The 26,105-nt window shown below is 41.9% G+C and overlaps 2 protein-coding genes across 3 annotated transcripts in view; one reads left to right on the top strand and one right to left on the bottom strand.

Annotated features, from left to right (window-relative positions):
* DOCK2 (dedicator of cytokinesis 2) overlaps positions 1-26,105 on the bottom strand; it is a 398,532-nt gene that overhangs the window by 75,071 nt on the left and 297,356 nt on the right. The window contains exons 28-30 of the mRNA XM_041750396.1: positions 16,012-16,110; positions 13,367-13,461; positions 1,817-1,895 (exon numbers count right to left, since the gene is read on the bottom strand). Of these exons, the coding sequence (XP_041606330.1) occupies positions 1,817-1,895; positions 13,367-13,461; positions 16,012-16,110 (273 nt within the window). The remainder of the gene's footprint in view (positions 1-1,816; positions 1,896-13,366; positions 13,462-16,011; positions 16,111-26,105) is intronic.
* INSYN2B (inhibitory synaptic factor family member 2B) overlaps positions 18,314-26,105 on the top strand; it is a 132,796-nt gene continuing 125,004 nt past the window's right edge. For both annotated transcript variants that reach the window (XM_041750398.1, XM_041750397.1), the window contains exon 1: positions 18,314-18,445. The gene's annotated coding sequence lies outside the window, so the exon portion shown is untranslated. The remainder of the gene's footprint in view (positions 18,446-26,105) is intronic.

Raw genomic sequence — 26,105 nt, 5'->3', positions numbered from 1 at the left:
GCCCCTAGGTGTGTTGATCCAAGCTGCCCCTCCAAAAAAACAATGACCTTATTAGTTTCCTGGAACACACTCGTACCTGAAGCCTGCAGGCATCTGGTCCACATTTGGAAGGGGATCAAACACTTCTGATTCAAACAGCCAGAGTGACATGTTTTGCTTCCATCTCAAAGATTTATAGTCTCAGTCGGAACCTCTCTGTGAACCCAATGCGGGGGTGGCTCCCTCTCTTGCATGTGGCTGTGGTGAGCTGCAGCTGTGATGTCAGCTTCTGCTGTGCTTTGGTCTCAACTCCACACTGATGTGCTGTGTCACTTCAGGCTATCTGCTTATCACCTCCCAGTCTCACTTCCCGTATCCTTCCAGCAGAAAAAGTACCAGTAATAGTAACTAACTTGTAGTGTAGTTGTCAGGGCTGAGAAAGAAAATGCCTGAGAATGCTTCTCATGAGATCTGCACATCTAAGTTATCAGAAAATGGCAGCTACCCTTTTTATCATCATTAGCATTATAGTGCAGTTGCCTGATTTGAATGCAAGGTGGTGGGAGAGAATCTTATTCAAAGATAATGTTTATTAAATACTTCTAGGCTGGCTCTCCAGTGGTGTGGGCCTCATAGGCCCCAGGCATCATCTCCCCATGGAGACCTACTATGTGTCAGGCACAGAGCACAGAGTCTCTGTGAGTAGGTCTTCATACTCATGAAGCTTACACTTTACCAGAGAAAAGAGAGGGAAAAAATGTGCAGGTGGATAAATAAGAGAGATAATTTCAAATAATACTCAGTGCTATGAAGAGACTACAACAGGTTAAATGGTAATACATAATGACCATGGGATCAGTGGGGAACCCTCAAAGAGGACTCATCAGGGAGGCGTCTTTCAGGAGGACGTGTTTGAATGAAAACTGGTGGAACCTACAGTGAAGTGTCCCAGCAAGCTCCTTGACACACTCCAGTTATGCAAAAACCCTATGAAATAGAAAGAGTCAGTATTGTGAACATTTTGCAGATGTGTCAACTGAGGCATAGACACAGTCCAGGCCTTGTTTGAGGTTGCTCAGCTGGTCAGAGGCCAAAACCCAGCTTGGAACTGAACACTTCAGATGAGCAGCAGAAAATACAATTGCCTCAATTTATTGGCTAATTCCGAAGCTTGCACAGCAAGAGATCCTAGGGGGCAGGATCCCCAGGTGCGGGATCCCCTTTCAGGGCCCTTCTCTCTCATATCACCAGCAGGAGGTAGCAATCTGGACTTTTCTACAAGACTTTGAGGAATTGGCTCTTCTTGCCTAGGTCTTTAGCAAGTGTGCCACTCTGTTTGCCCCAGAGACATGCTTTGGGGCCCCCAAATCTCATAGAGGCCACAGGTCTTGTCTGAGTCCTAAAAGTGATTTCTGGAGGAATCATGAAGTCACAGAAATGTATTAGTGAGCTTTATTTTTCAGTGTCTATGAATGGCTGTTTTTCTAGGCTCCAGTGAATAGAAAAGGAAAAGAATACGATGCTTCTCTAAAAGGTGGTACCCACTCTGACAATGGATGAATGCAAATCTCCTCTTTAGCACAAAATACATTATACAGTCCCATTTACATGTGCTGCTCAGTTAATGACTATTTATTTAATCAAGGGCCTGGTTCCAAACCCTGAGTTTCAATCAAGGGACTGGTTCTCTCCTTGTTCACACTCCTCTGTGGAAATCCCCAGAGACACTGGCATACCTGTGTGTGCTTTGAGATGTGTCTGATAGTGCAATCAGCCCAAGATGTTACAGCCATCTTGCCAGGGCACCCCAAGCACACCCCGGGTGCCTCACACTCACCTGGAACTCAAAGTTCGTGTGTTCCAGAAACTTCTGGTTCATGGTTTCTGCGAACTTGTTGATAGCTCTCAAGAAGACCCTGGAAGAAGGGAAAAGGTCACAAGACCATCTGAGTATGCTACCCCAGGCATCCCTCCCCATCCTTCAGACCAAAGTTCCCTCAGGCAGGAGCTCAAAGACCCCAAAGAAGAGGTCAGCTGACCCACCTGCTCACAGTGTAGAGCTGGGGCCATGTTTGCCTTGCAAGAACTTAAGACCTGTCTATTTGACTTCCTTAGAAAATGTGTATTCTCCTTTGTTTAAACTATTACAAGCTTATGGAAGAAAATTTATGCTATCCAGAAAGAAAGAAATTGCTTCCTCTACACACAAATAAGCAAACAACCAACCAACACACCATCGAATCTTATCCTCTAGAAAAAAGCCATCACTGAAATCCTGATGAATGTTATGTTCAGAGGTCTCCCTAGATGTATATACACGAATGGTATTTGAAAGATATCATTTTGATAAATAGGGCTAAATGGCAAACAGGTTTCACAGCCTGTCTTTTTTACTCGGCAATAAACTGTGTGTTCCTTTCTTGCCAGTGAATGCAGATATACATCATGCCTTTTAATTACCGAAGAGCATGCCTTTCTATGGTGGATCACAGTTTATTTAATCAGTCTTTTAGTGATGATCCTTTATGCTCAGCTTTTATAGACAGTGCTTCAGTACTCACTCTTTTATGTACACCTTGCACCTCTGACATACACTTCTTTTCCAGTCTTCTTCTTGAAGTGGTAGTACTTATAAAATGCACATTTAACATTTTGGTACCTGTTGTCAAATTGTGTTTCTCCATAAACATCTTCCCATTCATCTCTTCCTCCCCTTCCTCCTACCAAGCCCTATTGACTGGTCTTTCAGCCTCCCATCTCTTGTCTCTTCAACATCAAGAGTATTTTGTCCAATGGACAGCTCCAGTCACGTCAATCATCCATTTTAGTGACTCCCCACTTTCCACAGGATAAGCCCAAACTCTTTCTTTTGACAATCAATGCCCTTTGTGATTGGACTCCACCCTTTTTAGACTCATTTCTCACTGTTATCCTGTGCTTTTTCTAGTTTTCTGATACATAGCTGTGTTCTTCTTTTGTATAAATGCCTCTCTCCTTTTAATCTCTTTAGGGCAGGGTCTGCTGCATCTTTGTGTCCTCCAAAGGATAGTTATTGCAATTTCCTTTCCCAGAATTCACCATGGTCTAGGATGACTTATTTGTGTGACTCAATAATGCCTGTCTCCTCCACTAGACTGTACTTTCCTTCAAATCAGAGACTCCCTCCATGATCTCATCTATTTTCCAACCTACATGCCTTTGGTTCCCAAATTTATATCTTCCTCTCTGGCCTTTCCCCTGAGCTTCCAGCTTGCATTCTAGTTCCCTACTCCATATCCTCACGTGGATTACTAATAGGCATCTCAAACATAAGGTCAAAATCTCAACCCCTGTAGTCTTCAAATGTTTCTGTAGTCTTCCCATCTATGTTAAGGATAACTCTATCCTTCCAATTGCTCAAGGAGAAAAAACCTGTAGCATCCCTGATTTTCCTCTTTCTCTCATATCTTGCACCTGGCCTATCAGCAAAACCTTTTAGCATTACTTTAAAAATACAACCAGAATTTGATTATTTCTCAACACCCCATTTACATTGACCTCAACCAAGCCACCATCATTTCTTTCCTAGATTTCTGTAATAGTCTTCAATCTGCCACATGTCCACCTGTGACCTAGTCTCTACTGTGTGTGTGTGTGTGTGTGTGTGTGTGTGTGTGTTTGTAAAATCTTCGAGGACAGTGGCCAGATATTACCTGTACCACTGTCTATAATTCTGGATTAACATTGAATAATCAATAACTACTTATCCATTGAATGGCTGGTCCCAGAAAAATGCCCATTTGGCCTACCTGAGACACAATAGGAAGAGCCAGCAAAGAAGTATAGATTAGAAGGTAATTGCTTTGCATAACTATTGTGGCTCAATTCTGCATGGGAACTTCTGAGACACTGTATAGAACACACTTGCACTCAGCAGTGTTTCCTCTCAAGGATGTGGAACCTGGACTATTTATTTACCAATGCTAGCCCCTCACTAGTTGGAAGTTGCTCCTGTGGGCATTAAGTCCCCAGTATCTCTGGCTTGCCCTGTAGGTGGACTGAGCTCTCTCTCGCAGCCAGACAAAGTCCAGAGAATTAAAGAACTAGGAAGCTTGGGATATGTGATAAATGTCCACCAAAGCTGTAGGTATATTCTGGATTGGTCAGGAATATGGGCAGGGCACCTCTAGCATTTGCCACATTGGGCATTGCTTGTAAAGAACCTGGGCTAGGTATTCATTAGGCACTTAATGTTTGTTGAACAAAGAAGTCAGTGCATCCTGGTATCAGGATCACAAGATGTATACACCCACACATACACAGCTGGATGTGGACTCTGGCTTTGCCACTTCCCAGATGTGTGGATTTGAGACCTGTTCATGTCACTTTGACATCTCAGTTTCCTTGCCTGTGAAAATACCAACAATGTAGGCCCTTTCCCAGGGTCACTGCAGGCATTAGTGGCAAATGCATATTAAGTGCGGAGCATGGTGCCTGACACAAATATAACAACAGGAACACAGCAGCTATGGCTACTTCAGACCCCTTTGGGTTGCTTCATTCTTCTTCCAAAGTCAGGGACTAACAGCAACATGGGCAGACAGGACCAGCTGCAGCTGGCAACCAGTTCTGCGGTAAGCAGGACCATGTAAAGGCAAAAAAAAAAAAAAAAAGAAAGAAAAAGAGAGAGAGAGAGAGAGATCCTCCCCACTATCAGGATGTTAAAAATTGAGATTTCTTTGGCTTTGCTTTTCTGTCATTTGCTAATATGCTTTTGAAAAATACCTATATTTTCTCCTTAAAGATTAGTATCTTATTCCCCAGATGGAAATGCATTGAGTGGCTGTCATATTATGCTTTAAGTATCTCAGAATCTCTAATGTGATATCAAAATGAGGGGTTTTACAAATTCTCAGAAGCAACAAAGCTATCAGTAGTTTCAGTAATAGCCATTATTTTGATTGTCAGCTTAAACCTGTCTCTGGTTCTCAAAGGCCAGTCAAATAACCTAAGGAATTGATCAACCCTCTGTGCCAGTGGTGGTACTGATGGCAAATAGGGGCTAGAGGCAGTAAGTCAAGGTTCTTGCCTCTCTCTGGGTTCTTCCACAGCCACTCTCTGGGAATCATGGATCCTAGTGTCACTTAACTTTGCTTTCTCATGTATGGGTTTGGAAAAGTTTGTCTTTTGTCTTCTTTTTTAAAAAAATAACTGTGTTTAAAGCCTAAGCACTAATATGGTGAAGTAAATTGAAATGAAAACATACTCAACTCTTTCTGTTACTCTCAACAATGCACTTGAATTGTTGAAAACGAAGTTCATGACCAGATCTCAATCTAACACTTCCTGCATCTCATTTGTGATGCATAGGATCTATAAAATCAATAATAAGGGCAGCCCGGGTGGCTCAGCAGTTTAGCGCTGCCTGCAGCCCAGGGCCTGATCCTGGAGACCTGGGATCGAATCCCACGTAGGGCTCCCTGAATGGAGCCTGCTTCTCCCTCTGCCTGTGTCTCTGCCTCTCTCTCTCTGTGTCTCATGAACAAATAAATAAAATCTTTAAAAACAAAAGAAATAGAAAAGTTGGGGGACGCCTGGGTGAGTCAGTGGTTGAACATCTGCCTTCGGCACAGGGTGTGATCCTGGGTCCTAGGTCCAGGGTCCAGGGATTGAGTCCTGCATCGGGCTCCCTGTGTGGAGTCTCCTTCTCCCTTTGCCTGTGTCTCTGCCTCTCCTCTCCCTCTCTCTGTGTCTCTCGTGAATAAATAAATAAAATCTTAAAAAATATAAAATCAATAATAATCAGAGCCACAGTTACCAATGATGGGACAGGCTCTCCGCTAAGGACTTTGCATGGATTCTTTCTGTTCTTCTGTCTTTTTCTTGTTTAATTCTTACATTAATTCTCTGAGTTGGGTATTGTTTCCATTTGAGAGATATGAGTTTAGGTAACTTTCCCAATAACCCAGCCAGTACATATGAAATCAGGATTTAAACAAAAGTATGCTGCTTCACAACGTAGGTATTTAAGCATTCTGCTATTCTGTCCATAAGCAAACCTCTGTAACTCTGTTCAATCTGAGCTGTGAGCTCACCTTATTAATAATAGCAATGACAGAAGTATAGCTATTTGTGTACCCCATGCTAAGTACTCTACAGACACTCTTTCACATAATTCGATAAACCGAGGCAGGTGTTATTGTTATACACATTTAACAGAAGAAGGAACTGAATGTTGGGAAAATAAAATTATTTCCCCACATTCACACAGCTAATAAACAGCAGAGTACAGACCAATGTCACAGTTGTCTTTCTCTAAACCCTTTGCAATTAACCAGAAGGATATATGGGTTCCCTTGAAGGTCTGCCTGCAGTCTTTTGGCACTGGACATGCTTCTACTCGTGCCCACCGTTTTGCACACAGTCCCTTCACACTTTGTTCCCATCATCCTGCGGCTCTGCCCGCAGCTGCCTGGGAACAGGGCCAAACCTTGACTCAGGCAGTCTTCCCTGGGTGGTCAGTGGCCCATGGGTGCCCAGTTGGGGCACCCAGACCTGGAGAGTAGTTAAATCAAATCCTTTGAGGCAGTCCTAACGCGGGAAAACTAGGGAGAAGACAGTGATCCATGCTCTAAGTAGAATCCATGAACAGATGACTCTGAGAGGAAGCAGAAGCCACATGTGAGAGAAGTCAGCTGCTGGGAGTAAAAAGAAACTGGCAGAATGATCCTTGAAGGTGGAGTAGGGGAATAATGATGATAGTTACAACTTAATAAGATCTGACTATGTAGCAGATCCTACTCTAGGTATTTTACATGTATTTTCTCAACCAATTGTCACAATTCCACTAGGAAGTAGGTACAATTGGTTTTACTGCTATTACACAGACTCCTGCAGGTGCTTGAACAAGCCTATGCTGGGTCAGATTCTCACTCTGGCACTCTTCCATGCTGTGTCCTGGAGCTGGTTGCTTGACCTCAGGGAATCTCAACTGCCCCTTCTGTGAAATGAGCCATGTGAAGATGAAAAAAGATGTAGTGATAAAGGTGGTGGCCCAGTGCCTTAGCACATAGAAGTCCTCAATAAATGTCAGTTGTTGTTATTGTTAATAACCTGGCCACCTGGTAGCTCTGAGGCAGGAGGATTCCAGGCTGAAAACATTCTGATGTGACAACCAACTCGCACCCACAGGTTGTAGGACAGGAATAAAAGGACATGTCCTTGATGGTGAGAACGCTCAGGGGGAGAGGGCCTCTTTGAATTCCATCCCCTTCCTTCCTGTGGTTCATGGGATGTAGTTGATTCTATTGGTCAAAACCTGACAATGGAAATAAAAGAGCTGGAGAAGAGATTCTTATTCCTCCCCTCCAGGAAGTGAGAAATCCATCCTCCCAGAATCTTTAAGCTGCTTCCCTCACAACACACAAAAGCTCTGTGCACCAAGAGGTTAGAGTGAAGTAACAGCTTCCAGCTCACCCCCAGTAACCCCAACACTTTGCATAGAATCTGGGATTCTAGTGAAGGGTGCAGTATGCTCTTGGAATCTGGAATTCTGCAGCTTGCTGAACATCAGGATTAGAGGTGCTGTGCTGGCTAAAGAATCCATGGAGAGGCTTCTTTCTGGTTAATGTATACTGGAGGAGGTGAGGTCCACAAAAAGGAGTAGGCACTACAAACTAATGTAGGTAGGAGGAAGGAGAAGCAAGCGACAGTTATCTGTCAGGATCCTGATGAAGCCACCATATGATTGCTGGACACTGCCCTACTCAACTTCCTATGATTGACTTCTGTGACCCTACTGTGTGCCTAGTATATGCTTGAGACAATGTCCTTGAATTAGGACACTGATAAAGGTAGACAAGATCCAGCCCAGATTTGCCACTTCTGTGAAATATTTTGTGTATTTCTAAACCATATGAATGTGACAAGGAAAATAATAGCTAACACTTATGAAATGCTTGCTATGTGCCAAGCACTGTTCTAACTACTTTGTATATATTATTTCATTTCATTTGGGTCCTCACAATTGTGATAGATACTATTATTTGCCTCATTTTATAGGAAGAAAAAATTGAGTCATAATAATTACATAACTTCACCCAAGGTAAGCTAACTATTAAATGATGGAGGCAGGATACGGATCCTGGCAGTTGTAAATCTTACCTCCTCTGTGTATTTTTTGTGCTCTGGACTCACTGCAGTGACTATAGCAATTGATCACATTTCCAGGGGCACATTTCCTGTCTCATCAACTAGACCATAAGCCCCTTGCCTTCTGGAGCCGAAGAACAGGCCCACTTCCTAGAGCCCTGCATAACCAGGACACTCAGTAAATATGTTGGTTGATTCCATTTTGAGATGGTTTATGGATGTGTACAAATCCCCAAGCCCCCTCAAAATGTTGGATTTCCAGATTGAGGTGCAGTTAGAAAGGGGAAAAAGAGGTTCCTAGGTATAATTTTGTTAGTTTACTACATTATAAGGAACTTCATCATTTAAAAATTTAACATACCACGTAAATCAGATTTTACTGAAAGCCGCATTTTACCAAAAAGAAAAAAAAATGTTCTAGCAGAAGGCATTTCTTGCAGTAAACATGTCACTAGGTCTGCATACACTAACAGTACACAGCTGAGAAGACATTCAACTCTGGAAAACTCCATTCCCTCCACCAAGCAGATAAATAAATCATATGTGACTGATATATACATATACACATAAATCCTAAGTGATAATAGAGAAATTATAAAAACAGGTAAGTTATAATAACATATAAATAATAAGGAAAGAAGGAAGGAAGGAAATTGTAAAATACATACTAACCAGCATAGGAAGTAAGAAATGTTCTGGCTAAGCCATGCTGCATATTGTTTATCCAATTTACATAGAAATCTTTTACTAACTAGTCATTTGACCTTGGGCAAGTTACATCTTTGGGCCTCTTGCAGTTTTCTGAGCCACTAAACATGCAGTCGGCACTTTTATACAATGTACTTCATAATATGAGCCTCACTATTTTACAGGATGAAGCAGTGGAGATCAAGAACATGGACTCTGATTGCATGGCCTCTTAATAGCAATGAAACATTGTATTAAGTTACTCATCTGTTCTGTGCCTCAGTTTTCTCCTATATAAAATGTGGATTACACATAAAGTTGTGAAGATTAAATAAGTCAATACATGAAAAGTACTCACAACAGCAGTAGATCTAGGTGCTTAACACATGTTAGCTATCATAACATCAAAGCAAATGTAAAAAAAGTGAGAAAATTTCCTTTTCAAAAATATTTTAGTTATTTGAGAGACAGAGACAGAGAGAGAAAGTGACAGCACAAGTAGGAGCAGAGGGAGAGGGAGAAGGAGAGGGAGAAGCAGACTCCCTGCTGAGCAGAGGGCCTGATGTGGAATTTGATCCCAGGACCCTGGGATCATAACTTGAGTCAAGGGTATATGCTTAACGAACTGAGCCACCCAGGAGCCCCAGATAGGTGAGAAACTTTCAAGCACTCCATTGTGAACTGAAGATGAAGGACATTTACTAACTAATCTAAGAGAAAAATAATCATTCTTCTGGTTGACATTAGGCACATGCTTCTCTAGTCCAAGGCTAAGTGTGTTGTCTACACCCGGGAATGGCAATGCTTCTATTCAGTGAGTTTTCTGAGGTACCAGCACTGTTCTAAAGAGTAACTCATTCTATCCTCACAAAAAACATCATGAAATGGACATTATAATTAATTCCCATTTTATAGATCAGGAAACTGAGAGCCCAAGAGATTAAATGACTTCCCAAGAAAGGGAAGTAGCAGACTTCATAAGTCTGCAACCCAGCTGTTTATCTGAGTCTAACTTTTTTTTTTTTAATGTAGAGACTTAAGTACTTGACTGAGCCTTAAGGGATGCAAATATTTCTATTTAGGAGAAAATTTCACTTTCTTAGATACTTTAGAAAATTATATTTTTATTTTCTAAGTATAAAGAAACCAAGGATTATTGTATCATCTCTGGGGGCCTATCCCCCCAAAAAAGACCAAAGTCCACAGGTAGCTGGGATTTCAGGAGGGAACATTCCTTCAAATTCTTCCACACGCTTCCTCCAAGATGACTATAGGCAACTCAGAAGGACTTGCTGGCCTGGTCAGGGCTCCAGGCTCTCTGGGCTCCCATCCTCCTGATAAGTGGTAGATGTCCGTGCATTTATTTGCCTATCCACCACCCAATTCTTCTTCTGGTAACAGCTTTTAGACTTTTCCTTTGGATAACTACTCCCTCTACCTCTCCCTTTGCTCCCAGGCTTTGTGGTTTGGGTAAAACTAACCATAGCCTCCCAGTTGCAAAGGAAGTTATGTGATCCAAGCCTGATGAAAGAGGAAATTTCACTTTCCTGGCCACAGAAATTTATAAATGGTGATGTAGCCTAAGCCAGAGCTTTGAAGAAGACACTTGTTCTGCCTGTTGAAGAGGGAGATTTTTCTTTCTACTGGGGTTGCTAATTCAAGGCATGTCTCTGGAACTTCTAGAGCCCATTTTCCCCACCACAAAGGGAGTATCTGCCTGAGAATGAAGCCAGCAGAGAAAAGAGCAAAGATAGAGATAGATTTCTTAGATTGTTTGAACACCTAGACGCATCCATGCCTGAAGCCACAACTCTGAGCTAATAAACTCTCTTTCTCCTTAGGCAGATTTGAACTAGATTTCTTTAAAAATTCTCTTCAATATGTACTCATTGGATACACAAAGTTCATTATATTATTTACGAATATCAGGCTTTGTGCTAGGAGCTGGAAACACAGAGATAAATTAGACATAATTATCTAGTGCTTGCCTTCAAGAATCTCATTCTTTAGTGGCAGAAGCAGTCATCTGAAGAGACAATTATAGTACAGTGGAGTAGTACCATATATGGGCATGTACGGAAATACAGAGAAGAAACACATTCTCCTACCAGGAGAGAGTTCTAGAAGCATCCACAAAGGAGAGGTTACAGTGTTGAGAATTTGAAAGATGCTTTCATGTTGAGTTTGGTCTAGAAGCGGGAAGAGCAATAGTTTATGAAAAGTCAATAGGAGAATGAAATGGTCAATAACAGTGAATAGTTGAATATATCTAAAGCACAGGGTGAGTTGAAGATGACTCACGTAGGTGCTTCACGTATTTTGGCAAAACCTGATGATATTGACCAACTGGCAAACAGTGAAAGGATTCACACACAGTTCAAGAGCTGGCCACTACTGTAGCACAAGACGACTGAATATTGACATTAGGTACTATCAGCTACATAATTTGTTGAGCTCAGTGCACAATGAAAATGTGAATCTTCTTGTTCAAAAACTATTAAGAATTTCAAGTTGACAAAAGAAGGGCATTAAACCAAACATGGAGCCTTTTAGAGTGTAGGGTTCTAAGTAACTGTACAGGGTACAGGCTCAGAAATCTGGTCCGGACAGAGGGGTAGGGAAGGGAACTGCCTCTGATCTGTCACATGGCCGATGCCTAACTTCCACCAACACTTTTATCATTGCAAAAGCCAAACTCCCATCTGTGAGATGAGGGAGAATTGGCAAGTTTAGCTCAGTCTGAGAATTCTGACATTTTATTTGCTGGGCTAATTTTCTTCCTTCCACCATTAGCTCCACTGCACAGCCAGAAACTTCCTTCTGCCTTGACAAAACACTTCCCCCCTTCACCAGCCTCTAAACCTGGCCCCAAGAGCTCTGCAGGTAAGTGAATCTTTTGAGTTATATGGCCAGGCACGTAGGCATCCAATTAGTGGAAGAATAGATTTTTAGAGGGACTGAAGTCGGCTCTTAGGCACACATGATACAAAAATTCTCAGACAGTATCCAATGACAAAATTATTAATACATAATTGTTTATAGTCTTCCTTCTTTGCCTCCCACTAAGGAGAATTCTGCTTCTGCCTCTTCAACTTCTCTTCTTTTTACACCCTCTAGGGATATTATTGTTTTCTAGCCAATTCTTGTTTTTTTTGGATATAGAACAAGGGCAATAGATAGGGACAAAACTTCTTGCCAATGTAGAGTGAAGAGCCTTTCATGGGAAGGATTTAAAATAATTATATGAAGCCAAAGGAAAAAAGAGGGGAGAGGCCAAGAAGATCCAGTTTTAAAGGAATTTATGGATAGGAATTGAGAATAAAGTTGTAAGAGAAACTTGGATAACGCATGGGATGTGAGACATACTGAGAGAGAAATGAATGAAGGGAATATCATACTGCTGAGTGTTATAATTTGAATTGCATTTTGATGAGATGATACTATTTGAGAGAAAGCATTAAGACTGAAATTGCTTATAATTACTTTTATCTAATGTTGTGCTACATTATGGGGATCCGAATTATACTTGGGTTACACTGGTATCCTATGAGATATTAATAGATATTATATATACGCACAGAGACATACATATATGCACACCAAATGGTTCCATTAGCAAGTAAATTTGTGAAATTCTGTATCCTAAATCCTTCATTCAGAGAATCCCATCAGCATATTAAAGGCTCTAGGAAGTCCTGCAGCACAGAAATCTGTTCAAAGCTGCTTAATCCAATACTTCCTAAACTTATTTTACTGTATGTCACAAATGTATTTTATTGTTTTGAATAAATGTTAAAATAATATAATTTTAATAAGGCTGACCTTAAGTTCTTCTGTCTCAAGAGTTTGGGGGAGACTTCGCAAAGTATGTTAACTTCTTCTAAGATTTATTTATTTATTTGAGAGAGAGGGAAAGAAAAAGAGAGAGAGAGAGAGAGAGAAAGTGGGGGAGGGGCAGAGAGAGAATCTTTTTTTTTTTTTTTTAAGATTTTATATATTTATTCATGAGAAACAGAGAGAGAGAGAGAGAGAGAGAGGCAGAGACACGGGCAGAGGGAGAAGCAAGCTCCATGCAAGGAGCCCAACATGGGACTCGATCCCGGGACCCCAGGATCACACCCTGGGCCGAAGACAGGCATTAAACTGCTGAGCCACTCTGGGATCCCCAAGAGAGAGAGAATCTTAAGCAGACTCACCACTGAGCAGAGAGCCTGATATGGGGCTTGATCTCACTACCCTGAGATTATGCCTGAAGCCAAAAACCAAGAGTTGGAGGTTTAACTGAGTCACCCAAGCACCGCACAAAGTATGTTATTTTAACTGGCATTTGAAGAATGGAAACGGTGGGAGGTAGCCAGCCCAGTATATACAAAATCATGAGGACTAAAATATTTTTTAAAGAAGAAGATTCAAGATTGGTGTGAAGTGCCCTGGTGTTTAAAAGTAGAAAGAAAGACTCTGCTATACTTTTATTCTCACCAGGAAGAAAGTATCCTTACTTTGTCTCTATGAGGGCTCTTTAACGTGATTGCTGGGGTGATGTAGCAGTTAGGAACAAGTGGCAGCTCACCTGTTCTGAACCATACTCATGGCCATCCAGTCTATAGGATACACATTTTTCCCAATGAGGTCCTTGAACATGATGAATGTCTCCATCAAGAAGTCCTGAAATTGTAAAGCAAAACACACTTGTCATCTTGTCTCATAGGAACTGACTGGAAGTACCCAGATCTTGTTGGATGTTTAAATTTTTTTCTTTATTATTTTTTTAGAGAGGCAGAAAAGGGAAAGAATATAACCTTTCGTTTAATAAGTCCAAAGAAACCAATCGCAGTGGATTTTTAAATGGAAGCTTCATGTTTGTTACTAGGAGACTTTCACAAATACAAGTGGAATGTGACTATGTGAAAATACTCTCAAAACAGAGTGCTAGTAATTCTGTCTTTGGGAGGAAAGAAGTAAGAAGTAAATGCATTTGTTGATGTCACAATTTTTTAATTTCTCAAATATGTATTTAAGAAGGAAATATTCTACACTTTGTGAAGGCATCTCAGGTCATATAACAAGCAATTACTAACATGACCACCTAATTAGCAGTACTGTAAACACAGCTATTTCATATATAACAGACATATCCATGGGCAGATTAGAGGAAATGCAACAGGGACTCTCTTCCTCTTGTTTGAAGAGGTTGAGAGTAGATTTCAACACACTCCATCAGATATTGCAGCACGTCAAGCTTGTGTTCCATCTTTGCCGAATACAAATTCAAGACAAATCCAGATAGCAAAGACCAGGAACACTGGCATGTGGATGTCTCTGGGCTGGAAGAAGCCAAATCATACTCTCTGTATGATTTTGGGAAAATTTTAAATCTATAGGAAACCCATTCAGAGCTCTTTCCTTAAACTAGTGGTTTTCAAATTATTTTAACAGCATAATTCTTTGTCCAAAGAAAATATTACTAGAACTGAATAGATAAAAAAGACAAAAGTAGAATAGCTGTGGTTGACATATGTGTGTGTGTGTGTGTGTGTGTGTGTGTGTGTGTGTGTGTATGCGTGTATGTTTATGGTAGAAGATAGTGAGGATGCGAGGAATATAATTCGAAAATCACTAAGCTTAATTGCAAAATTCTGAAAATTAGATTTGTTCCTTTTCAGCAATCTGCTTCTAGGGAAAATTATGTCAATGCTTTAAGTCCCAGTTTCCACATCAGCAGAATGAGGATAACATCTAACTCAAAGAGTTACTGTGAAGATTAAGCGCACACTGTCTAAAAGATGCTCAGCATAAAGCCTGGCTCATTGTAACTGCTCATTAAATGCTGGATCGTGACAATGGCGAGTATTGTTATTCATCTTTGATATAACCTGGGGAAATGGGGATATCATCACAGGCTCCTTCTCTTCCTATGGCAACGGAGAAGGCCTCCGGCTCATAGATGAAAAACCTAGCTTTTGAATGAGAAGCTATAGTATGCTCTAAGGGTTAGGACAGAAGTTCAAATCCTACTCTGCCACATACTTGCTATATGACCTTGAGCGAGCAGATTATAGACTTATAAAATGTGACTGCTAATCCCTAGGTCATACTGTTGTGAGGATTATATAAAACAGTATATATGTTCAACAAGTAATAATTCCCTTTTCTACCTGTCTTATCACTTTTCCTTCCACTGAGGATCAAAAATTAGGAATCTGATCTTTCTATTTCCATGTCCCATGACATAAAGAATTTAGGGAAAAATCCTGGGTTATTTGGCTTTCCTTTTGTTTTATTTTTTGTGTATCCAGAGAAAGATTACATTTCTTGCCAATACTGCTCCAGTGAGGAGATCATCTCTCTGCTGAATGGCTGAAAGAGTAGGACATTGGCTTCTTAATAATTCCCTTTTTATGGACCACTTTCTGAGATTGGCCCAATTTTAGCTTTCTTGGCCACTCCAAGGAGAATTGAAAGTGAGCCCCAACAGTGGAATTCCTGAATCTAGCAGTAGGAAGGAGACAATGACAGAAACGACCATGTTGAGGGCAAAGGGACTGTTATATCCCCGTGACAGCCTGGGCTGGGCTTTATGTTGATAAGTCATCTGCTACAGAGCTATGAGCCTATGGGCCAAAGTCCATGTGCAGACTATTCTGTAGCAAATGAGTCCTGAGAAGCTAAAAGAGCAAGGGGGCTCAGAGGCCAAATTCCTCTATGTATTTGTGATCATAATATAGAAATAGCTACCTTTTACAGGGCACTTAATATGTGAGAGCTACTATGCTCTTATTAACCCCTTCCCCATACTATGAAATAAATAAATTATCCCACTTTACAGATAGGGAAACTGAGGCTTAAGAGAGATAACTTGCCCATGATCACATATCTTTCCAATGACAAATCTTGGATGCAAATCCTAGACTGTGTGACTCTAAACACTCATGCTCTTAAGCCCCCAAATGCCCACGATTCATCAACAAACATTTGTTGAGGCATATTTATGCTAGACATTCCATTTTATCTCTGACATGTTTCAGAAGTGGTATATACAAGCCTAAGTAGAAAATAGAAGTAGAGAATCACATGAGAGTGTTTGTAAACTTAGACACACACATACACAAAATTCACTGGGATACCTTTTTGCCTTGAACTCTTTAAGAGCCAAGAATGAAACATGCCTTCCCTATACTGCCCACCACACACACACCCCACATCATGTTGACTCACCACAAGTTCAGAGCTGGTCTGGAAGGTCTCAATATAGAAGGAATAGTGCTGATCACCCATCTGGTTTAAAATGGCTGTCATACATGCCACAAAGTGACTCTGTAAGAAATAAAGAAAGATGCCGTGAAATAGTGGAGAGAGCACCATGAGATTGATCTTCCCTAATTCCTCGACTTCAGACTGGAAAACACCCCAACCATCTCAGGCAAGTATAAAAAGATTTCCAAGGAGGGAGAATCTTTCCTTACTGGACCAGCAAGTGAAATGTCCCTATGAGGAAATGGTTCCATATGGCTCATTTATGGGTTCTTTCTTCAAAAATCATTTACTGAACACCTATTATGTGACTAGGACTGTAATGGGAACTCCAGGTATAGAAATTGGAGCCTGATCCATCACTTCTCCAGCTGCTTGTACTTTGGGAAAAGTCCACTGCATTGGTGTTGGGAGATCTAACCTGTATCAAGATCCTGGAGATACTTGGAATTTCTGATAAATAATTTTATATATCTAAGTCCCAATTGTTTCATCTGTAAAGTGGGACAATAATCCATCCATATCCCCTCCCCAGATATGTATTAAAAGGATCAAATGGCTCTTATAATGCTTTGAATAAAATGAATTTCTTTATAGAGAAATCAGTTGTTGGACCATCAAGAATTGCCCAGTGAGAAACCAATAGCTACCAACACCTGTTAAGGGCCTTGGAGGAGGGCGGGTGGTGGGGGTGAATGGGTGACGGGCACTGAGGGGGGCACTTGACGGGATGAGCACTGGGTGTTATTCTGTATGTTGGTAAATTGAACACCAATAAAAAATAAATTTATTATAAAAAAAAAAGGGCCTTGGAGGATAAAAGAAATGAAAAGAGGTGGTCTTTGCTCTTCAGGAATTCATGACCTAGTTGGGAAAGGAAGATTAATATCTGTGAGGGAAAACATACAAGACCTTTGATCTGTCAGGCACACCAAGTGTCAGAGGGATTTAAACGAGAGAAATCAATGCAGGAACTTAGAGAAAAGGTGGGTTCGGAAGGATCCATGGAATCAGAGGAGCAAGAACCAGATCCCTCCATGCACCAAAATATATCACCACAGCCCTTTCTGCTTTTTCCCTCCCAGATTTTATGAGTCTGTATCAGGGTGCATATTTTAGCACAGTTTAGGTTAGCATCTGTAAGCAGCAGTTTGGGACATCTACTCTGGAAATCTTGTAAAGGAAGTACCAACCACAAATCCACCAGAGGAAAGGAGACACTTATCTCCTATAAGATTCTAATGGGACTGCCATCGTAGTCAAAGAAAGTCCCACTAGGTTTGGTCAAGGGCAGGCTGATGGAAAATGGTCTGCTCAGTGTGAGGCAGGCCTCTTCAGGGAACCCTGCTGCTAAAGGGTGTCCGACAGAAGGCATACCAGAGGCATCATGTGTTACGGAAGTATTATTCGTGAACCAATAAAAATGGATTTGGTATCACAAACTGCTATCTTTGTTATGCATATATATATGTATATGTGTATACACACACATATATAGAAAATACACATATGAAAAAATACATATTCTTGTAGATTATAGCTTCACAGTTTAGTTATAGTGGTCCAGTCAGAAAGACTAGCTATATAATTCGTGGGTCTCTGAGCAAAATGAAATGAAGAGTCCTTGTTAAAAATTATTCAGAATTTCAAGGCAGCCCTATGTTCCATTCTGAGCACCAGCCCAGGTGGTTATACCCAGTAAGCCAGCCCTGCCACCATGCGCACACACCATAAATATTTAGAAAACACACAAAGCTGGATGAAAGCGCAAAGCTGAGACTTTCGAGAACAGTGAGGACACTCGTCACTGGACACTATGTTGATGGGGAACTGGAGCCTCTATACTGGGGTGAACCATCTTGATCATCCAGGGAGGCAAATCCTCTCTTGCTCAGACCCCCAGGAGGTGATGGTGAGTTTGTGAAATTATCAGCTCTTTTCAAACCAGACAGAGCACCACCATCACTGTTAACTAGATTCCCATTTAAACCAAGAAAGAAGCTTCATCATTGTGTATCCCTCTGGCCAGGCTGGATGCCAGAAAGGAGAAATCCTAGAGTTTGAGAGGTGTGTGTGTGTATGCGTGTTGTGTGTGTGCACGCACGCACACACGTGTTTCCTCTACTCTCTCCATCTCTTCTCTCCTTTCCTCAAAGAATTCAGCCTGTGACCACTAGAGGTCTTTTCTTTTCACATGGTAGCTGCCGAGCAGTTTGTTCGGCTTTTTATTTATTCCTACGTGAGCAGACCCACTACACTTCTTGCATATAAACAGTGAAAATTACAACATAAAGGACTCATTATTCCTTCTTTTGGAGTAATTCTGCTGCTGGTCAAAGCCCGGCTCATTTTGCAAGGAAAGGGAGGACATCTCTGCAGGTAATTCTACTGCTTCAAGGTAAGAGATTTGGGTAGGTTTTATTTTCTTGTGATCCATGATCCTCTAAGAGAAAATGCTATCGCCTCTTGGACAATAGTTTACTTTTAAAGCTTTGGCTTAAATGAGTCCTGGGATTGTGAGCTTGTGTTTCTGTGTGTGTGTGTCTCTGTGTGTGTGTTTGTGTGTGGTGGAAAATCTACCATTGTCAGAACTGCAGGCTGCCCCAAATGCAAAGATACGGAATGCTTGTTATTCCTGGCTTGATTTGAATTTGAAGTGGAGGGAAAAAAAACAAAAACAAAAAAACCTCAGAGCTTAAGTTGCTTGGAATTACCTTGAAAAGGCTGCATTGTCTTAAGCCTTGTTTAGAGAAACTTCAATGCTTCATTTTAAAAGAAATAAAAGGGGAAAGGGTTCAGGTCCCCATCTAGAGAAAGTGACCATTTTCTGAAAGAAACCACTATTTTTTTTATAAAGACTTGCTCACTGTGTTAGAGTCTGCCAGTCCATCAAAATTACTTTTACCAGCTTGTTCATTTCTTCCTTCTAACTACCACATAGAAAAATCCAGCTCAGTGCCTTATAGCACGATTTGTAGTGCAATGTGACTGAAGTTTGGGCAAGTTACCTGCATTTGGCTGTTAATGACAAATGACAGTGTTTTACATCTGACTGGAAGCACCCCTTTTTTCCTACTGTGGTGTCTAGCCCACATTAGTACCAAATCTGTCAGAAATCATACCGATGCGATCGATTGATTACTGAAATGGCATGAGACACCAATAGCAGGTTCGTACTCAGAAAAGATTCTCTCTTGTCATTTATATTAAAAAACAAATAGCAAAGCAAAAACAAAACAAAAGCCGTCTTTGTCACTTAATGATAGGATGATAGAATAACATTATGCCTCTGACGTTTATCCTTTTCTCAGTAATATCCCCAGCATGGCAATCTACTTCTTTGCTTCTTGTCCCCTTCCCTTTTTATGAGTTTGAGACCTTACTTCTATATCCACCATGTTTTAAATGTTTAGAAAGAGATAGGGGAATGGGTGGGCATGTGATGCACTAGCAACTCCGATACTCCTCACATTGACATTGCTCAAACTTTATAGCATAGGAGCCAAATCTCCCGATCGTTTCAGCCACATGGAAAAGCCTGAGGACTGCATGGGGGAGAGCAGAGAGGAGGGATCCCCTGCAGTCCAGACTAGTGAGAATCCCCCTCTCCCCAGCCCTGGCAGAGATTGTGTAGGTGACATATATTTACTACCAAGGCATGAGGCAGCCACTCATCCATAGCCCAGCAGCATGCCAGGTGCCTGGATGGGAAATTGCTTCTTAAAACAATACCAGGAGGACCTGCATCTTAAATCCCAGAGAGAAATTGTATCTGAGGCTCTGGCACCGACCAGGCAGTCACCTCGGCTCAGTTTGGGGCGGTTTAAAATGTAGCTAATGAATCACAGCATGAAGAGACACGGTTTGAAAGTAGGTCAAACGTGTAAAAATAAGTGCAATCATCGCAGGCACTTGGCTGATGAGGGGCTACTTAACGCCTTGAGTGGCAGGGCTTATTTGCCACATAGAACCCTCTTCAGCGATCCGCGACAATCAATCCTCTTAATTAATTCAGCCCATCAGTATGGAGAGAGGTCTTGCACACCTGGGAGAGCACTGAAGCTCCGAAGGAAAACAGCCAGGGTCTCTTCACTGTGTGGTGGCAAGAGAGAAAAGAGAAACCCAGTATCGCGTGATTAATATTAATTAGCTGAGATACTAGGTGATTAGGATCAGGAGAGTAGCCCTCCTCAAATCATTCGGCTCCTTTGCATAATAAAACCATCATCATCATTTCCTCATATTGATAAGGCCATTAGTTGGATACATGTCACTCAAGTTAAACATATCTATTTAACCACCTCTAATGCAAACACACCTACACACAGACACACACACACACACACACACACACACACACAGTCAAGACCCCTGCAGTGCTGAGTGGACCAGGAAGAGGCTATCAGTTTGCCCTGCCTTGAACAACAAGCATCAAAGGGGGAGAGGGGCCTGGTTGCTGTGGATGCCATGCGTCCCCCACTCACCTGAGATTGTGGGAGGGATGAGCTCACAGAAGGAGGGAAGCAGCTAACTTTGGGAGCTTGCTACCTAAATGCCAACATTACTACGCGATACCAGCTGGTGACACGTTGCTATAGTAACTTCAAATAATGTGCAAGGCCAAAATAAAATAAAATATAGAAAGCGTCAAGGAGAGGAGATGAAGGAAAGTTTTCATACCGAGGGAGGCTCACAGGGAGATGAAAAGTTCTATCTCTCAAGCCATTGATCTCCTTTGGAGACTAAGAGTGGCCAAATGCCATCCTCAGGTTGCTTCTCCATTCACCCCCATGTCTGCCATGTAGTTATATAACAGATTTTATTCTTGGGTGGAATTGGCACTGTCTGTGTGTTGGATCCAGGACCGGAAGTGGGAGGCTGTGGTGTTAGGAAAAACAGGGACTCTTAAACCCCTTCATCTTAGAGCTTTATCAGGCACTCAGAATTCTAGTTTGTAGTGATCTTTGGGGAAACTAGTGTACTGTTCTGTATTAGCAATCATCATGTCTGGGCACTGTGCTGGGTGTCAGGGTGCAGCAGTGAGCAGAGTGGATAAGGCTGTGCTCCGAAGAGTTTACACCTGGTTCCGTCAGGATGTAGGGTGTCAGAGTGCCTTGGAGCCAAGCAGCCTGAGTTCAGATCTTATCTCTATCTTTTCCTCATTGTGGGACTGTGGGCAGAGCCTCAGTGTCCTCATCTGTAAAAGGGAATAGAAATGTTTCTTACTTTATACAGTTTGTATGAGGATTAAATCAAAAAGCACTCAGAACAAGCCCTTAATAATTATCGGCTATTATTATTATTGTCCCTGTTGCTTACTGTGATCCAGAGAAACTATGCATATTTAGCTCATTGAAATTCCTGACCTGGGTGAAGGAAATGATGACATCACTTACCCATGACTGGCTGTGGACACATCAAGTGCTCCCAATCACAGCTCAATGCCTTTGACTCTGAACATGCCTTGGTTAACAACATGCCCAAAGTCCAGCTGTTAGGTAAATCATATGTGAGCCTCTTGGACCAGGGCACTTTGGGAGGTTTCTTTTATTTGGGGACAGGCAGGTGGGAAGGGTGGCAACAGCACCCAAGTTGTTTGAAAGTGTGAAATATAATTGTCTTCATCAAAAACTTATTTTCCTAGCTGTTTGGCTTTAGGATGTGCCAGTGGTGTTCTTTGGTTCCCTGGGGATCCTGCTGTGTGATAGAGTAAGCCAAGGCACCCTCTTTGAGGGGAAGCTTCTTGATGAGCACAGATCCCAGGGTTACATGTGGCCTGCTCCATGTCAAAGGCACAACACCACAGGAAAACAGAAAAGTGGCACTTGGATGCCATATATCCCAGATACACTTTGACATATTCCATCGGTACAACATGAAAACACTTGGAGGGTTAGCTGTGTGCACCCCTGCCTGGTGCTGTGGGCATTAATGATGGCTCAACTACCTGGCATCACTAGGGCCAAAACTAGTGTCTTCTCAGAAAGTTAGCCTCACTGACAAGGAGCAGGAAGGGAGGGGTAAACAAGGCTGGTTTGAATCAAGGAGGGAAGAGGAGACTGAATTGGTAACATTCCTTTGAAACTTACACATTCTGAACCTGGGTAGAACCTGTGCACGTGGCTCTGTGGTGTGAGGTCACTTTAAATCTTCCAAACGATACCATGGGATTCCAACAGCGAGATGGACAATAAGGAAATGCCATTCATTCATTCCTTGTGCTCAGGACTCTACATTTATCATGTCACTGACTCATCATCTCAACAACCTCATGAGGTTAATTTTATGCCCACTTTACAGATGAGGAAAGTGAGATGTGTGGATGTCCAGCAGCTTGTCTAGACAGTCATTTAGCATATGATGTGCCAGGAATTAAAATCTGGATCTTTCTGACTCAAAAACCTGTGTTCTTTTAATGAATACACTGTGTCTCCCATGTCAGCATTGTCAGCTCTACCTGGGGAGAAATTTTTGTCCACTTATTCATCGCTGTATCACTGGGATCTAGACTTGAATCTTTATACATTCTTTAACTCAACAAATATTTCTTGAGCCCCTATTATGTTCCAGGCTTGGTTCTAGTTGCAAGGGATACAACCAGGAAAGAGAGAACAAAATTTGTTCTTAATGAGCTCTCATCCCCATTGGGTGCAGGGCTAGGGATGGAGAAACACACTAGAAGCAAGTGAATACATAAGTAAGATTATTTTAGGCCATGATATCTACTACTAATGACATATCACCAAGGAGTGAGATAGGGATGGAGTGAGAAAGGAACCATTTTCTATAGAGGAGACAAAGGCAGCCTCTTAGAAAGTTGACATTTGAGTAGAGATCTGAATAATGAGTCAATCATGCAAAAATCTGGCAGAAAAGCATTCCAGGGCTATTGAATAGCAGATGCAAAGGCCCTGATATGGGATGTGCCTGGAGTGCTGGAGGATCCAAAAGAAGGCTGATATAGCTAGAAGGTATAAAATAAGGGAAGACACTGTATAAGATGAGGTCAGAGAGACAGGGAGGGCCCAGATCCTGTGAACCTTTGGGGGTCAGGGATAAGAGACTGGATTTTCCTCTAAGTGCAAAAGGAGGCCATTGATTTGGGTATTCAAAAGCTCTCTCTTGGGGCACCTGGGGGCTCAGTTGTTTGGGCATCTGCCTTCAGCTCAGGTCCTGATCCCATGGTCCTGAGATCGAGCTCCGCATAGGGTTAAGCAGGGAGAGATTGCTCCTCCCTCTCCTCCCCATTTGTGCTATCTCTGTCTCTCTCCCAAATAAATAAATAAAGTCTTAAAAAAAAAAAAAAGCTTTCTCTTGCTGCTGTGTGTTTCAAGAACCCTTCTTTAAAGAGGCGGTTTCCACATCTTACCACACAAGCTCATCTCCAATACATTGTACTGGACTTGTTCCCAGGGTCATGAGTCTGTGAAAAGCACAAATTATGTTTTCAACATTGACTCTTCCTTATTCGTGGTAGTGTCACCACTCTTCAGCAAATGCTTCTCACTAAATGACTATTTTATAGCAGACTCTGACCCTCCTTGGGCAGACAAGAGAGTGTACTCTGGTTTTATGTGGATCCTACATGTCTTCAAGCTTAGTGGGCTCATCTCCCTGTTGTTCAGAGCAGAATGAGAGGGAACCTGCTCCCGTGGCTCCCAGTCTCTGATTAGAGCCATTTGCATCTGTGGGACCTGAGAAATCTGTTTGTCAGGAAGGGGCAATCATTTAGGATATCCTTAATTTTTGACTGAAAAGGGGATGTTTTTTCTAAACACTTTTAATAACATTTGTGAAGGTGTGGGTGGGGAAGTTCAGAAATATGATTGTAAGAATAATAATTTCAGAAACAAGGATTTATTCTCAGCTCATACACCAGTGATGGTCTTCTAATCTTTGCATTGGATGCTTCGGGAAAGGCTGTGCAAAAAAGTCTATTTGGAGTCCTTGGCAATATGATCTTGTCTTCAGTGTACTTCTCTTTGGGAAAAATGAGAGCCAGGAACATCACTGGGATGTGGGTCCTGGATGAATATTCTAAGCAGCCCCTCACCTTCTCATGCCAACATTTGCATCAAGGTTAGGTGGGACACCAAGATCAACCTTCCACAGGAAAAGGTATACAAAAGGATATTATGTCTCAGGCAGAAGGCACTGTGGGCTACAGGACAATAAGTCAGTATGCTAAGCCCTTTATTTATCCATCAGTAATGACTTTTTATAAGATTGTGGCAAGAAGAAAAAAACTGGAAGAAGGAGAAGCTAATATTACTTGGACATTTATGAGTCAGATACTGTGCAAAAAAGTATCCTGATGGTCACTAATGCTACCAGTTCTTGAGCATTCACTATTGGCCAACCACTGTATATGCTTCATCACATTTAATCCTCCCAATGTCCAGGCGATCTTGATAAAACCACTTGGACCTTTTACAGATGAGAAAACGGAGAAGCAGAAAGGTGATGTGACTTGACTAGATTAGCTTGACCCCAGAATGCTTTTGTTTTCTTTAGAAGAAAGAAAAGATATTATTGTTTTATAAACATGTTATAATCTTAATAATAGGAAAATTAGGTAAAACCTCAAAGTACAATGAAGAAAGGAAAAGTGCACATTTTACCTAACTGTGCTCCCTGCCGAACTAACCTTCAAGACAGAGAATACTCAATATTGCATTCAATTCCATAAAGTTATCAAATATTAAGAAATATTCTAGATATCTCTTGTGCCTATATAGAGATGGAAGGATGGATGGAGGGATGAATGGATGGATGGGTGGAGGAATGGATGGATAGGTGGAGCCAGCTTGGAAGATTATATAGGGAGATAGACTAGTCAATATGGGTAAACACACAGCTACATAGATAGGACCAGCTTTCTTAATGACTATGCTCTATGGTTTATGAGTCTCCCATGATTTTAGGCTCAACTGAGGATAACTGCTCTGTTTTCTGCATTGCTTAGGGTGTTGAAGGCCAAGAAGGGTTCAGAGTGGAACATCAATGTCACATATTAGGAAATATGTCTGGTTTCCCATAGAAGCAGCTTTCCTGGAAGGCACTGGACAGGGCATCCTAAGTCCTGGGAGCAAATGCCAGTTCTCTTCAACATGTTCTAGAACTTTGAACACGGTGCTTGATCTCTCTGGCCCCGCTTCTCTCATCTCTGAAACAGCAATGCTAATACCACATATAGCACTGTTCTGAAGATGAAGTTGAAAGTGGGTGCAGGGGCCCCGCGTAGAGCCTGGCACACCAGAGGCATTCAGAAAGACTTCTTGCAGTGCTCAGCCTCACCCTTCTTTCCAGTTCACCAGAACAGTTTGTTGATCAGCTGGGCAAGTGTAGAGTTAGCTTTTGGTTGACTCGTGGAGGATGATTTAAACCTCCCTGTGGACCTGGAGAGCTGCATTGCAGATGATGATTTATACAATCTCTCCCTGCCCTTTGTTTCCCTTTATAAAGTTTCCACGTTTAAAGGAGAGGAGGGGCAGGCAGACAAAGGTGTCCATAGATAACCAGTCAGCCAGGCAAAAGGTTTTTCAGGAGGGATGATTATTTTGTGGATAAAAGGATTACTTTAGTTTACCCCTTGTGTTTACTTCATGAGGAGCGAAGAAGAGTGAAGGTCTCCCTCTCACATTGTGTTTTAAACTTCAAGCCCAACTTTCCAACCAGGACTCTCCTAGCACCTCCCCCACCTCCTCCAAATTGATCTAGTTACCCCTGCTGTAAGTGACCTGCTAGTCCCCAAGATGCTCCGATTCTTGGGTCCAAGTATAATACTAATGGATTGAGTGTGTGCGGAGGTGGCCTCTTTGCAACATTTCCCTGATTGCTCAACACCACAGTGCTTAACTGAAACAATAACATAGTGATGTATAATTCTTTTCTAAAATTTTTTAATTTATTCATGAGAGAGAGAGAAAGAGAGAGAGAGCGCAGAGACACAGGCAGAGGGAGAAGCAGGCTCCATGTAGGGGGCCCCATGCGGCACTTGATCCCGGGACTCCAGGATCACAGCTGGGCCGAAGGCAGGCGTTAAACTGCTGACCCAC

The sequence above is a fragment of the Vulpes lagopus genome, chromosome 3, assembly GCF_018345385.1.
Source record: "Vulpes lagopus strain Blue_001 chromosome 3, ASM1834538v1, whole genome shotgun sequence".
Lineage (NCBI taxonomy): Eukaryota > Metazoa > Chordata > Mammalia > Carnivora > Canidae > Vulpes > Vulpes lagopus.
This window is presented reverse-complemented; position numbering and strand designations above follow the sequence as displayed.